General features: G+C 37.5%; 2 protein-coding genes across 2 annotated transcripts; one reads left to right on the top strand and one right to left on the bottom strand.

The window, feature by feature from the left end:
* Positions 1-508: 508 nt before the first annotated feature.
* LOC108683269 (5-hydroxytryptamine receptor-like) lies at positions 509-2572 on the top strand. The gene is made up of 2 exons (XM_018172571.1): positions 509-671; positions 1730-2572. The coding sequence occupies exon 2, from the start codon at positions 1739-1741 to the stop codon at positions 2468-2470; it is 732 nt and encodes a 243-aa protein (XP_018028060.1). The 5' UTR covers positions 509-671; positions 1730-1738; the 3' UTR covers positions 2471-2572.
* A 2414-nt stretch (positions 2573-4986) lies between these two features.
* Positions 4987-12854, bottom strand: LOC108683252 (guanine nucleotide-binding protein subunit beta-5). Its single transcript, XM_047883024.1, has 9 exons — positions 12830-12854; positions 12106-12242; positions 11680-11696; positions 10904-11030; positions 9997-10140; positions 9632-9772; positions 7366-7462; positions 6322-6488; positions 4987-5263 (listed from the first exon to the last, which is right to left on the bottom strand). Exons 1-9 carry the CDS (start codon positions 12852-12854, stop codon positions 5252-5254), a joined length of 867 nt encoding a protein of 288 aa, XP_047738980.1. The 3' UTR covers positions 4987-5251.
* Positions 12855-13440: the final 586 nt, after the last annotated feature.

Below are 13440 nucleotides of genomic sequence, written 5' to 3'. Positions count from 1 at the left end.
TCACCGCGATTTTTTGTATACCTATTACCGTAGATTATTATTCTTTACTCTATAATATACCCATACCTATGCCTATTTGCACGGCTATAGGCCTATTGCAAGGAACTTTGCACATGATATCGAATATTTCTTTGAGTATGATTGCAATAGACAGATATTTAACGCTTAAAAAACCTAAGCTTGCATCAAAAATATCGCGTTACTCAGTTCACTTAATATTAGGAATCTGGGTACTTGGAATTTTGATATCAATACCTAGAATATTTCATAAGTATCCACTTACTCATCAATGTTATAATATAGCCTCTGATGATAATAATGTTATAAGCGATGATATTAACAATATTTTTGTGAGAAACTGTGTTATATACAAAAATGAAAATAATATTACCAAATGGAATGATACCGAGAATATTAAAAATAAATTAAATAATCTCTTCACTTCCAAATCAAACAACATAACTATTGATGAAAATATAAGGAATAATAACGGTAACAAATACATCAACACACATAAAAATAAGGTGGTAGTAGCGTGCTACTACGTGCTGACAGCCGTGGTGGGGGTGTGGCTGCCGTGTGGTGTAGTGACCGCGTGTAACGTCAAAGTGGCGGCCACTTTGAGTGGCCAGCGCCGGGATAGTGGCAAGCGACAGCGTCGCTCTAAACAGGTGCTGCATCTAGTGACGGATGGGTGTTAATTATTGTAATTTAGAGCATCTAGTGATATATGGTTTTATTTGAAGTTATTTTTAGCATCTAGTAACGGATGGTTGTTAATTATTGTTATTTTTAGCATCTATAGTGACGCATGGTTTTTATTTAAAGGTATTTTTAGCATCTAGTGACGTATGGTATTTTTTTTAAGGTTAATTCAGCATTTAGTGACATATGCATGGTTGTTATTTGAAGTGATTTCTAGCATCTAGTGATATATGATTGTTATTAAAAGTTTTTTAGCATCTAGTGACGTATGGTTGTTATTTATAGTTATATTTAGCATCTAGTGACGGATGGCTGCCATTTTATGCAATTTGTAGCGTCTAGTGACGTATAGTGGATATTTAACGTAATTTTGTGCATCTAGTGACATAGGGGTGTTGCTTGATGTAACTTGACGTGTCCAGTGACGTATAGGTTGTTATTTGCTGATATTGTAGCGCCTAGTCACGTATGGTTGTTACTTATTGTAACTAGGTGCATCCAGTGACGTATGATTGTTAATTATTGTAACCAGTAGCATCGAGGGACCTAAGATTGTTATTTCACTTGATGCACCTTGGGACACATGGTTGTTATTTATTAGCATTGTTAACGTCTAGTGACACATGGTTGTTAGTTAATGTAACCTGGTGCATCTGGTAACGTGTGGTTGTTCCTTATTGTAACTTGGTGCATCCAGTGACGTAACTTGTAGCCTCTAGTGGCTTATGATTGAAACTTATTACAACCACGGAAAACATTTACTCTTGATATATACTTTGAATTACTATAATTATATGGGTTTATATTGTCGTTTATATATATGTCTGTATATTATTCATTGTCTATTTTTATTGTCGTTTATCTCTCATGAAGACCAATTTTTTTGTGTCAGCCTAGCACACTGTGGTTAGAGAACCAATAAAGTCGACAAGACTGGAAAGATTAAGATTGGCACTTTAAAAATTAACGTGCTATATATATTGATGTAAACATTTTTTAAATTAAAGCTTATCTATTTCAACAGGTGATCATCATGGCGAAAACAGCTGGTGCAAAACGTGGTGTTAAATACGAGGCATCGGTGAGCAGTTTGGATCCTATGGGGCGAATGGATGCAGCAAATGCACACATGGCTGCCGATAACATGTTAAACTCGTCACTAAACGTCTGCAATGGAGGAAAACGAAGGAAAATAAAACAAACTTCATTCATGCCTAGAAAAAACATGCAAATTTCATTGAGGCCTGCTCGAAATATACAGAAAATAATACACGCGCAACGTAAAATGCGCGTAAAATCTTCAGCACGAGATGTGGCACTCACGCGGTCGCCCGCTGAGATTCGGCAACGTCTTGCAAGGTCGCTATTGGCTCTCGTCGTGATATTCGTCGTCTGCTGGATGCCTTACAGCCTCTCATTGGTTGTTTGGAGTTGCCACGCCAGCCAATGGACGACGGCCACGTTAAAAGTTACCTTATTTCTGGCCTATTTCCACACTGCCTTGAACCCGGTTGTTTACTGGCTAATGACCCAAACTTTTAAGGAATGTTTGCAGAATGTAATAAACTTTTTCAGCTTTTGTAGTTGTGTACATGCGTGTAATAGGTGTTCATGCGATTTTACAGGAGAAAACAACTCTAAATCTTGGTTTTACAGTGATTCTTCAACAAATGAAGATAACCTAGGCCCTTTCCACCCTAGATACACTAGGCCTAAGCTAATCAGACCTCAGGTATCCCGGTATACGTCGCATTACTTCCACTGATGTATTTTCTTCTACCTTCATATTCTTTTATCTTGCTGATTGGAAAGATTGTCCTCAATTCATATCATTTCAGATAAAAGTTAGTTATTATACCCAAAGCAAGGCAGGATTACAGTGTTTACAGTTCAGGATTACCGGGACTGGAGCAGAGAGGTGCGGGTTTGATCCCAGCTACCTGCGATACTTTTGGTCAGAATCGGCAAGGAGGCCGGGCGGTTAAGCCACGCAGAATTGGAGCAGTGAGTTGCGTGTTCGAGACCGCAACAAGCTGAGAATGTTCTGCGATGTTAAGAATCGGCGACAGGCCTGCGACGTAATCAACGCTGAAACCGCTGTTACTCTTACTTAAGCTTTATTAGTGAAAACTGAGATAAATTTAAAGTTAAATAATATTTTAGCTCTGCTGTTGGTATCTTTAATTGTTTAGTTCAAGTGTTACATACTTTTGACGTAATACAATACAATCAAAAAATGAGGTAAATGTCAGTAAAGCATATAGTTTTCTCAGTCGAACTATCATTAACATAATATAATAATAATATAATAGCGGTTTCAGCGTTGTTAGGCCGTAGGCCTGTCGCCGATTCTTAACATCGCAGAACATTCACAGCATTTTGCGGTCTCGAACTCGCAACTCACGGCAACAATTCTGCTGTGCTTAACCGCCCGGCCTCCTCGCCGATTCTGACCGGAAACTGACGCACAGAGCTGGGATCGAACCCGCGCCTCTCTGCGCCAATCTTGGTACTCTGAACTGTAACCACTGGGCCACCCTGCCACCCTGCCTAGGCAACATCAAAGCTAATATCTTTACCAACAGCACCACCAGAAAGGTCACCAATATTAATATCACCACCCAGTAGTATCACCAGCGTTAACATCGTGATCACTATACATCATGACCAGCATTTATATTACCACCAACGATATTATCAGTAGCATCATCATCAGTAACATCACTACCAATAACATCAACATCACTAGTATCATCATCAGTAACATTATCAGCATTAACATCGCGATCAACGACATCAACATCACTAGCATCATCACCAGCATTAACATCATCACCAACAACATCAACATCACCAACATCATCACCAGCATTAACATCACCACCAATAACATCAACATCACTAGCATCATCACCAGCATTAACATCATCACCAACAACATCAACATCACTAGTATCATCACCAGCATTAACATCACCACCAAGAGCATCAACATCACTAGCATCATCATCAGCATTAACATCACCAGCAACAACATCAACATCACTAGCATCATCACCAGCATTAACATCACCACCAAGAGCATCAACATCACTAGCATCATCACCAGCATTAACATCACCAGCATTAACATCAACATCACCAGTATCACCACCAGCATTAACATCACCACCAATAACATCAACATCACTAGCATTAACATCATCATCAACAACATCAACATCACCAGCATCATCACCAGCATTAACATAACCACCAATAACATCAACATCACTAGTATCATCACCAGCATCAACATCACTAGCATCACCCCAATAACATCACCACCTCGGATGTTGCGTATGTTCCGTAGGCATCAGCTTTCTCAAGCACGTCAATTAGATCATTAATTTTTATACTTATCTTTTAATTATTTTTATCTGTTAATTATAATTACTAAGTATTTAAGTCCAAGACCTGAAGGGGTAAAGATTATAAATGCATTTAATTCTTTTTAAATATATTTAGTAAATTGCGCGCGTGAATATATATTTATTACCCTTCTATATTTGGAACATATTTATTTAAAATTACGAACAAAAGCATATTTGCCGTTCAATATACAATAAAATATATATTTGGAACTGGGTCTTTTTAAATTCAATATATAATAAAAAATTTTAAATAAATTAGAATTAAAAAATTAATACAAAATATTTAACACAAGAAACTAAACAAAAAACTATTTTTTTCAATTACTTATGTGCGTCACTGCACGAATTATTGTTAATAATTGTTAATTATTTAATTATAATTTTACGATAAAAATTGTGAAATAAATGTACAATTTACAACTTTTTTCAGATTTTTCAAATATTTCTGCTATGTATTTTTCGATAATTTTTGGCCATATGAATATTTACATAATAATATGATTTTACAAATAATAATTACATTAATATTTGCCTAACATCATCATAAACATCATCAAAAACATTACATTAACTGCACTTTAAGATTAGATGTTATCTTTCAACAATAAATATGAAAAACCTGTATAAATTTGAACATATTTTGTATGTCATCAAAATTCTCTAGAAAACTTTTTACAATTCAAAAACAGTGTCCAATAAAATAAAAATTTATATAAGTTACTTATCATTATTCTAATCAACTATCATTCTTGACTGCAGTAGCCTCATTAGAAATTATGAAAACGATGAGCTATCGAAATATGTTAAATAATGAGAAAATTAGAAAAAATATTATAAATAATATATTAAGAAGAAAAATGATGGAAAAATAGAAATGTATGATAAAATATCAATAAATGTAAATAAACAATTTATCTGTTATTTATAAAGTTACTGAAGAGAAAAACTGCTAAACATTCTTTCCTAATTTCCACAATATCGCTTCAAAGTATTTTGAATTTAGTCAAAACAATATAAGTTTATTGAAAAATAGCACGTAATTGCCGAAATTTTGGTCTATATATTAGTTACATACAATAATATTTTGACACTAAATAGACTAAACTTATTCAAATATTCCTTCGGCGTTGTTTTTAGGCCCAAATCTGCAAAGGAAAATGAAAGTAATTAACGATTAGAATGGTCGAAGTAAATCATTGATTAACATTTAATGGTATAAATAATTTGTGAAAATATGCTTTATTAGCAGAAGATACTAGTTAATTATATAAGGTGAGTATTTTTCACAGACATAAAAAATTAATTTATCTTTATCTAAATTGGACGAACCAACAATTTAAAATTTTGAAAAAAAATCATTATCAAATCAACAAATTCACGCTAGAAGGAGGGTGAAAAAATGCAAAAAATGCGCGAAGGAAATTCAGTGGAGAATTTTTTTATAGTAAAAAAAATCTGCATAGGTATCCCAGTAAGGGAAACCAACTATTATGACCCACAAAAAAGTTCAGGTAATAAAAATTCAGTATAAAAAGTTTCCCTGTAAAAAATATTTCAAAATCTGATAGTAAAACGAATGAAAAGTTATTAAAACTAGCTAGCAAAAAATATAAATTTATATTTTTCATTCTACGAAACCACGACTGGAACAACGTTGAACCCTTAACCCTGTACCCTTAGGGGTACAGGGGGTTAACCCCCTGTACCCCTAACCCCTTAATTATAGGGGTTAAGACCCCCCTTAGGGTTAACCCATACAACCACCTGGTAGTAGGGGTTAATAACCTAAGGGTTATAGGGGTTATAACCGTTAACCCTTAACCCTTACTAACCCCCCCCCCCTGTTGCAGGAGTTAACACCCCCCTCCTAAGGGTTAACCCCTACAACACCCCCTGGTATTAGGGGTTAATAACCTAGGGGTTATAGGGGTTAAAAACCTTAACCCTTAACCCTTACTAACCCCCCCCCCCTGTTGCAGGAGTTAACACCCCCCTCCTAAGGGTTAACCCCTACAACCCCCCCCCTGGGTGTAGGGGTTTACCTAGGGGTTGTAGGGGTTAAAACCCTTAACCCTTAACCCTTACTAACCCCCCCCCCCCTGTTGCAGGAGTTAACACCCACCCCCCTAAGGGTTAACCCCTACAACCCCCCTGGTAGTAGGGGTTATAGGGGTTAAAACCCTTAACCCTTAACCCTACTAACCCTTAATGTGAAGTCCCACGACCCTGTAGAGATGGCCGTGCCGTCGGGTGACATCTTGAGACACGACACACGGTTCTCGTGACCGTATAACACGGTTAACCGCTGGCACTTGAGCGTGTCCCAGACGTTGACCGTATAGTCGTTGTAGCCGGCGAACAGCAACCGGCCTGCGGTTGAAATACGGGTGTTATAACACACGGTATAGGTTGAAATACGGTGTTATAACACACGGTATAGGTTGAAATACGGTGTTATAACACACGGTATAGGTTGAAATACGGCGTGGTAGCATACGGTACAGGTTGAAATACGGCGTGATATTTGGTATCATACGGTACAGGTTGAAATACGGCGTGGTATCATACGGTACAAGTTGAAATACGGCGTGGTATCATACGGTACAGGTTGAAATACCGCACGGTATAATACGGTACAGGTTGAAATACGGCGTGGTATTATACGGTATACAGGTTGATATACGGCGTGGTATCACACGGTACAGGTTGAAATACGGCGTGATATCATACGGTACAGGTTGAAATACGGCGTGATATCATACGGTACAGGTTGAAAAACAACGTGGTAGCATACGGTACAGGTTGAAATCTAGGCTTACGAACCAAAAAATATATTAGGTCTATGCCTCAAATCTTCTACTAATTGACAAATAAGACCAACATGTAAATTTTTGAAATTTAGATTCACATATGTTGTAAAATAGTTTAATTAGGAGGAGAAATTAAAAGAATCTTCGATAAATTTCAACAATCAGAGAAATAATGAAATCATAAGATAAATAATAAAATCATAAGATAAATAATAAAATCATAAGATGAATAATAAAATTACAAGATAAATAATAGTATTATAAAATGAATAATAAAATCATATGATAAATAATAAAATCATAAGACAAATAATAAAATCACAAGATAAATAATAAAATCAAAAGACGAATAACAAAATCATAAGACAAATAATTAAATCATAAGACAATTAATAACATGATAATTGTAATAACCGTATAATTATAAGCGTTCTCACCGCTAACAGAAAAGTCCACGGCGTTGACGCCGAAGATGATGCTCTCCTTGGTGTAGAGCGCCACCTCCCTGTCTGCCCTCAGGTCGAACAGCCGACACTAGAAATGTGCAACGCGATGTAATGTGTAACGTGATGCAGTGTAATGTGTAACGTGGTGGATAAATGTATGCATAACGTTAAGATGAAAGTGATATCACACTGATTAGTGTATGGATATATAGCATTTACGCTATATTAGGGACATAATATACACGACACACAACCTACAAAAATGGCACACACAGCCCACAACACAAACGATAAGCCATACAAGAAACAATAAACAAAGCACACAACATATACAAAACATAACACATATCACACAGGCCTAACGTCTTAGGAAAAATGAGTGAACGTTCTTTGCCGTCCACGGTCACGCTGATGCACCGCCTTTGTCCACCAGCCAGCGACAGTAACATGCTTCCAGTAATATTTTTGTTCCAACCTTCAGTCGCTCGTTTCCATAGCACCGATTATGTCATAATTAATGCCATAATTAATGTGATATAATGATTGGCACCCACACCTTCGAATAATTAAGTCATAATTAATGTGATCTAAATTAATCTTGTCTATTTATTGTAGCAAATTATAGGATTTGTAGCAAATTATGGGATTAATTGGTTAAATTTTGTAGTCTACACTTGCATAAACTTCAAAATCCCTCAATGAAACCTGTCGAATAAAACCTCCCTTCTATCGCCTGACATGAGTAACCGGAGCAATATTGCCACAAGCCTTCTTCCCAAAAAGGATACGTTGCTAGTGAGCGCAAAATGACTTGCACTGATGGTTGCCGCCACGTACAACTTTAAAATGTTCTCTGTTGCGTACAAACGTCCTCAGGTTGCTAAACTCAATAGTTTACGTATAATTTAAGTTCAAGTTATGTTCCCGGAGAGTGACATACGGCGGTAGAGGGTTAATAGTTTAACTAAGCCTAGGGCGTAATAGCTGTTGCTAGCTTCTTGCTGATGGTAGTGGTGCAGAGGCGGATTATCAGGAATTGGGCACAAGAACACATCTAGTCGTCTCTTGAAGGCATCTTGGGTGAACTCTCTTGAAGGCATCTTGGGTGAACTCTCTTGATGGTCTCTAGGGTGAACTCTCTTGATGGTCTCTTGGGTGAACTCTCTTGATGGTCTCTAGGGTGAACGCCCTGCTTTCCATGAAGGTCTTTTGGGGGAATTCCCTTCTTCTCACTGCCAAATCGGCACGGCGTTGAATGAACAGCTACGACTAGTCACGAAAATAGATGCTTCCAGGAGAGTAAACTCTGGCAGTGACTCGGTTGTTCAGTTGGGCTATCTTGCAGTATAGCCTTCTTTCATTGTAATATGTCTCAAGTCCAGCAATTATCTTCCAAGTGTACAGTATGATATACATCTCTCTTCTCCTATCCAGTGAGTACAGTCCCAGGAGTTTCAGCCTTTCCCAGTAGTCCAGGTCCTTCATCCCGCTGATCCTGGACGTGGAGGTCCATTGGACTGCCTCAAGTTGCCGCACTGGGCCAGCCATGAGCGGAGCCCAAAGCTGGCAGCAGTACTCCAAAATGGGGAGCTGGTGGACACTAAAGAGGGTTGCTTTCCAATAGAAAGGTTAGCCCACGGCTATAGAGGGTAGACCTAGGCTGAAGAGGATAGGTCTTGGCAGAAGGGGTAACTCTCGGAGCGAACAGTTCTCATTGGACACATTCGTCAAATCCACCCCATCTGTTGTCTGTCTCTTACCGCCACTGCCTTAAACGCAGCACACAAATCATAAATAAAACGGAACACGGAGCATACAACACGCATCAAGCAGCTCACAACACACAGAACACAGCACATACATTGGCATCATCAGAGCCAGTAGCCACTGCGGTCCCCTGAAGGGTAGAACTTAACACAGCACACACTATACAGTCCACATCACACACGACACAACGCACGCCATACAAAACACACAACATACGACACAAATCAAGCAGCACACACCACACAATATACAGTACACATCACACACCACACAATACACTACATACGACACAAATCACGCAGCACACACCACTCGCCACACATCACACAGCACACACCACACACTATACAGTACACAGTACACACAGTGGCATCATCAGATCCAGTAGCCACGGCGTCTCCTGAAGGGTAGAACTTGGTACAGCACACACCATACAAGTACTTTACAGTACACATCACATCACACACATTACACACTACACAGTACACACAGTGGCGTCATCAGATCCAGTAGCCACGGCGTCTCCTGAAGGGTAGAACTTGACGGCGTTCACGTCGGACTCGTGGCCCTCGAAGCTCTGCACGCAGCGGCCCGAGCGCATGTCCCAGACGAGGGCGAGCTTGTCGCATCCCTGGGGGATAAGGGATGATGAGGGAAGATGAGGGTAGGTAACATGACCCACAACACTTAAGACCCATTAACCCCCACTCAACACGCCCGACTCACGCCACTCAACATGCCCCACTCACCCTACTCAACATGCCCCACTCAACATGCCCAACTCACCCCACTCAACATGCCCCACTCACCTCAACCAACATGCCCCACTCGCCCCACTCAACATGCCCCACTCACCCCCGACACGAAGGTATTGCCAGTCTCAGAGGGCGCGTGGTCCAGGGCCATCACATCGCCCTGGTGGCCGTGGAAGCTCTGCAGCATGAGGCCGGACTCGACGTCCCAGAGGGCGCATGTAGAGTCCCCTGAGCCCGTTAGGATCTGAAGGAGGATATTAATTGTGCGTATGATTTATATGATAATTTAGGAGACGGACCTAAAGGATAACATAAATATTATATTGTACATATTTTTTAATAGTATCTGCAGGGGGATATTAATTGTTCGTATGATTGATATGATAATTTAGAAGACAATTGGTCGGAAAAATTGAGTCCCACAAGGGACTCTAAAACTGTCAGGTTCTAAAGGATAACATAAATTGCACTGTACAATTTTCTTAATCCTAATTATAATCAATTTTCCTAATCCTAAATTATCATATAAATCATATGTACAATTCATACATATGATTAATATGATAATTTAGGAGATAATTGTTCGGAATAATTTAGGCGAATAATATAATCGAAAGTTCAATTATTATTCGAACTTCAGAATAATGGCTGTAGGAATCAAATGCGTACGTTGAGCTAGTTCTCACCTGTTGATTCTCAGAAGTGCGGTTCTAACCTGTTGGTTCTCAGTAGCGGTTCTTACTTCTTGGTTCTCAATAGCGGTTCTCATCCGTCGATTCCTAATTGTCAATAGCGGTTCTCACCTGATGGTTCTCAGTAGCGGTTCTAACCTGTTGGTTCTTAATAGCAGTTCTCACTTGTCGGTGCTCAATAGCGGTTCTCCTGTCGGTTCTCAATAGCGGTTCTCACCTGTCGGTTCTAGATAGCGGTTCTCACCTGTTGGTTCTCAGAAGTGCGGTTCTCACCTGTCGGTTCTTACCAGTCGGTTCTCACCCGTCGGTTCTCACCTGTTGGTCTGAGTACGGGAAGGTGCAACAGGACATGTAGGACGTATGGGTGCCAACAGCCCGTTTCTTAACAGTAACATCTTCATCAAGACTCAACGGGTAAACGGTCACTTTGTTGTCCAGGCCTCTGCAAACATGATAAAGAATGATTAGATGATACAATATCATCATTAAATAAAATAAGTATGTGTAAATGATAGAATATCATTATTAAATGAATCATCATTCAGATCATTCAAGAGTTACAAGCTACAATATCATCATTAAATAAAATAACTATGGTTAAATGTTGCAAACATTATAAAAAGATGATTAGATGACACATTATCATCAGTACATAAAACATGTATGGTTAAATGATGCAAACATGTTTAAATGATTAGATGATACAATATCATCATTAAATAAAACATGTATGGTTAAATGTTGCAAACATTATAAAAAAGATGATTAGATGATACATTATCATCATTAAATAAAATAAGTATGGTTAAATGTTGCAAACATTATAAAAAGGCGATTGGATGATACAATATCATCAGTAAATAAAATAAGTATGGTTAAATGTGAAATAAAAATGTCCATCGGTAACCTGATTTTCGATTTGCCAGTTCAAACTAAAAATATTGTTCGATATATTGAAAAAACTAATAAGAAAATTGCGAATAAAACAAATTCTCTGGTCTTCAATGAAACCTGCTTGAAATTATAATATACTGTATATTTAAGTGCATTGAAATATTGTACTTATACATATTGTTCAAAAAGCTTCCTATATAATTATCTTGCCGTCCTGTACGCGCACAATTTCAATATATAATTAAGTGCGTTATTTTTTTGTTTTATATATATATTGTTCAAAATGCGTCCCATACAATTATCTTGCCGTCCAGTAGACGCAACATTGTAATATAGTGTAACAACAATGTAATATAGCACTGGTATATTTAAGTGCATTGTTCAAATTAATTTATTAATTTACCTTAATAATTAAGTAATATATTTATATAATTAATTTATAACCTGTGAGGATGACACGAAGTGCCGTTTGTCCTGGCACCACTCGGCACCACCTGGCACCACCTGGCACCCACCTGGCACCACCTGGCACCACCTGGCACCACCTTGTTGTGGCACCCACCTGTGAGGATGACACCAGGTGCCGCTTGTCCTGGCACCACCTGGCACCACCTGGCACCCACCTGAGAGGATGACACCAGGTGCCGCTTGTCCTGGCACCAGTCGGTGCAGAGGACCTTGCCCTGGTGGCCCTTCAGGAGACGCCGCTGCTTCACCGCCAGCGTCGTGATGGGGTCGAGTCTACTGGCCACCGTCACTACTGCAAATATTTCAATTAAGTCTTCAATTATTCAGTCATATGCAATAATAATTATCATATAATCAATAATGAAAATAATTTATCAATAATAAAAATAATAAATGATGATAATTGGGCTTCTTAATAATGAATCTAAATGGTAGGGTCGAGTCTGCTAGCCACCGTCACTACTGCAATTAATTTAATTAAGTATTCAATTATTCAGTCATATGCATTAATAAGTACCTATTAAATAATCAATAATAAAAATAATCAATAATGAAAATAATAATTGATAATAATTGGGCTTATTAATAATGAATCGAAATGGTAAGGTCAAGTCTGCTAGCCACCATCACTACTGCAAGTAATTCAATTAGGTATTTAATTATTCAGTCATATGCATTAATAGATATCATATAATCAATAATGATAATTTCTTCAAAATAATGAAATGAGACGGTGGGGTCAAGTCTGCTGGCCACCATCACTACTGCAATTAATTCAATTAGGTCTTTAATTATTCAGTCATATCCATTAATAATTATCAATTAATCAATAATAAAAATAATCAATAACAATAATTAAGCTTCAAAATAATGAGTCACCAGCAAGCCAACTGGCCACAGTCATCATTGTGATTATTTAAAACAAATTCTCGATTATTCAGTAAAATTATTAATTAATTGTTAAATAATCCCTAATAATAATAATTAGGCTTCAAAATAATGAATAAAAACGGTTGGGCCAAGTCTACTGAAAACTGTCACTACTGTGATTCATTAATTAAATAAGTTAATCGATAATTAATTGGCTAATAGTCAATAATTAGTCACCAAAATAATGATTAAACAATTGCGAAACCATGGAGGTCTATAGTCAGCTGTACACCGTCACCAATATGATTTATTAGAATAACTCTTCAATATTCTTAAATCAGTTTGAAAATAACTATAAAAAATTTCTCTCGAACTATAAATTAACAACAGACCCTAATGAAAAAAAATTAAAAGTAACTGCATACAGGTTTAATATAAAACAAGTTTATTAATATAAAAAATTACCTCAAATAAGTTTTAAATGAAGCTTATACTCAATCATTCATCTGCAATGATGATATCAATTAAAGTACTTATTTGATAATTTATAATAAAAATTAGAGAAATTCGTTGTGCAACGATTAGTAAATTAAATGTTAGTTTCTTTAACCGTAGAGTTG

The sequence above is a fragment of the Hyalella azteca genome, unplaced genomic scaffold (genome assembly GCF_000764305.2).
Source record: "Hyalella azteca isolate HAZT.00-mixed unplaced genomic scaffold, Hazt_2.0.2 contig11821, whole genome shotgun sequence".
Classification (NCBI taxonomy): domain Eukaryota; kingdom Metazoa; phylum Arthropoda; class Malacostraca; order Amphipoda; family Hyalellidae; genus Hyalella; species Hyalella azteca.
This window is presented reverse-complemented; position numbering and strand designations above follow the sequence as displayed.

Coding starts and splice junctions, on each gene's coding strand:
- LOC108683269 (XM_018172571.1), top strand. CDS start 1,739: ATGGCGAAAACAGCTGGTGCAAAACGTGGTGTTAAATACGAGGCATCG.
- LOC108683252 (XM_047883024.1), bottom strand. CDS start 12,854: ATGACTGTGGCCAGTTGGCTTGCTG. Junction 9,773..9,996: donor GCAATACCTTCGTGTCGGGG/GTGAGTGGGGCA, acceptor CTTATCCCCCAG/GGATGCGACAAGCTCGCCCT. Junction 7,463..9,631: donor CTGGATCTGATGACGCCACT/GTGTGTACTGTG, acceptor GCACATTTCTAG/TGTCGGCTGTTCGACCTGAG.